The following is a 2,500-nucleotide window of genomic DNA, read 5'->3' on the forward strand; positions in this document are numbered from 1 at the left end:
GGTGGGGACTACATGACCACTACCGCCTGCACCACGCCCTATCAGCTTTCCCCGTCACGCTCTCAACCTCCGCCCACGCCCATGCCTGATAGGTACGCCCGTCATTCCTGCAACTTACCCTCACAGCTTACCCTCGCAGGCAGTATGGGCGGGTTCAGTGGCTGCTTTATTGTCCTTTCTTTCACTAAACGCAGACTCGTATGTGGAGCTGTTTTTGTCTTTATCATTGTCAATGCAAATCGCAAGTATTTTTGTGAAAATAAACTCAGCTTCACAAAGTAGACAGTCACAATAAAGGTAGAGTAGAATAAGTCCCAGCCCTTATCCCCATGACCCCCTATTATGGCGTCCCATTCCCTCAGCCACAGCGTGCGCGCGTATACACGGAGCAGCAATAGACGTGATGGCAAAGAGTTGATCCAGTGCCCGACGCCCGGCTGCGATGGCATGGGCCACGTCACGGGGAACTACGCCACACATCGCAGGTGAGTGTCCATCGTGTATCGTGAAGGCACACACTCTGCTTCGGCGGATCCCAGGGGGGTGTGCCAAGTGTGATCTTCACCTCTCCATGTCTTCCTTTTTGTTTTGTAGGATACCTTTCTATTTCGTTTTTCACTGAGCTCTTGTCTGTTATTTGCACTCTGACGATCGGCGAGAAGGTTTGGAAGGGGAGATCGGCCACTGGCCTAACAGCGATGCCATCTACTTTGAAATGCTCGAAAAGATTTCAACCCTCACCTGTTCATCATTTAAATACAACTTTATATTTCCTTATGACAGACTATCAATACAGTCTATCGTTAAGTTCATGCAGTGAGAATTCACAGCTGAATTTAGACCAAGTCAAAACTATTGTAATCGCATCCCATCCGCGATATGCTGTTATGCTTGCAGGTGCCATCTCTCCACCCGGCCCTCTCTCCGTGGTATTCCCTTGTACCAGGACTTCCCTTGTTGCCTGGTGTTTTAAATCATCATAAAGATTAATCACTGTGTTCTGGGAATTTTGTAGGTTCCCTTTACTTGTACATAAGCACTTTCGGACACCTCCTGTATATATTACGGATCTGACCAAGCACTTTCGTATACATCATGAGAAAGCTTAAAATGTTCCGAGAATATTGATGTGTCATTAGAGTTTGCTGGTGCCATATGTGGGTGAGAGGGTAGTATTTGTTCTTGCTATTTTTCAATTTCAAAAACGATCAGTTTAAATCATGTAAAACGAGACATCCTACTCTGAGCAGCGTTGGCTGTTCTCAGGATGACGATGAGCTTCCCTTCTTCATTCATGCTAGCCTGAGAAGCGCTGAGGAACCTTGGCAGTCATAGAGAATGGCATGATGGCGTCATACTGCCACGATGCACTCCTGACCGCATTAATGCTGCAGCGCAGTATGAGGTGTGGGATGAAGGAAGAAGGAAACCAATTCGTAGTGGAAAGAGTGATGTGCCTTCACCTGTAGGGGGCTGGGGACTGTGAAATGTCATTACCATAGATTTCTTATCAGTGACTGCCGTAGTCGCCTCTTAGCTTGATTTTCATGAGCCATAGCGGTTGAGACGGAGACAGAGAAAACAAAAGAGAAAAACCGCACTATGCCTTCTGACTTTATACCTTCAAATCATCCCTGGACAGTCATGCCAGCCCACCTGTTATCTACCCCACCACCCATCGTATGTAACCTATTGCACACAGTCTTGGTCAAAAAAATCTTCACCTGGCCAAGTCTATCCTCGCCCCACCATCCAGCCTGTCCGGATGTCCGCGCGCCGACCGATCGAGCATCCAGCACCAGACACAAGAACTGAAGTGCCCCACGCCGGGATGCGACGGGTCAGGACACGTCACGGGAAACTACTCGTCGCACCGCTCGCTCTCCGGCTGCCCCAGAGCCAACAAGCCTAAACACAAGCCCAAGGATTCTCAGGATTCCGAGCCTCTTCGGTAAGTTGCCTCTCGCTATTAGACTCCTCACCCTCTCCAACCACACCAACTGACGATGGTCAACCCACCACCGTTGTGTCTCTATCTATATATACTTTTTATTTAGACATTCTATTGAACGTTGATTTCGAAAAGCGAACTTAGTTACATTGTGGAACTACGGTAGACTTTGTTTTATCTTCCCCAAGTCTAAAGAGAGGGAACAAATTAATGATATTTAATTGCCAAAGTAAAATTGATAATATTAGTAAAAGTTTTGTTTCCATAGCAGGAAAGCATTCACGCTGCCCAAGTTTCACAGATGCAAATAGTTGTTCGCGATTCGTGTGTGTGTGTGTCGCCATGTCTGTACCTGCTTTTGTTGGAAACCTTCTTAGGGCCACACCCCTCCCAGCTGACTCCCGAGGCTTGGACCATCATGTTCTATCAACAGTCATTCTGTGTAATTTCACATTAGCATTTTCACCATGTATATAAAATTGCGGAAATCGAGCATGTCCCTTTCAACGACACCAAGAGTGTAACTGTTGGTGAGAGTGTTGCATGATC

The 2,500-nt window shown here is 47.1% G+C and overlaps 1 protein-coding gene across 1 annotated transcript in view; it reads left to right on the top strand.

Annotated features, from left to right (window-relative positions):
• Window positions 1-2,500, top strand: part of LOC113812404 (myelin transcription factor 1) — a 291,942-nt gene that overhangs the window by 273,028 nt on the left and 16,414 nt on the right. Inside the window, exons 11-13 of the mRNA XM_070124464.1 lie at window positions 1-92; window positions 369-485; window positions 1,703-1,951. The exon at window positions 1-92 is cut by the window's left edge and continues 119 nt beyond it. Coding sequence (XP_069980565.1) covers window positions 1-92; window positions 369-485; window positions 1,703-1,951 — 458 coding nt within the window. The remainder of the gene's footprint in view (window positions 93-368; window positions 486-1,702; window positions 1,952-2,500) is intronic.

This window comes from Penaeus vannamei, chromosome 8, assembly GCF_042767895.1.
Source record: "Penaeus vannamei isolate JL-2024 chromosome 8, ASM4276789v1, whole genome shotgun sequence".
NCBI classification, from domain to species: Eukaryota; Metazoa; Arthropoda; class Malacostraca; order Decapoda; family Penaeidae; genus Penaeus; species Penaeus vannamei.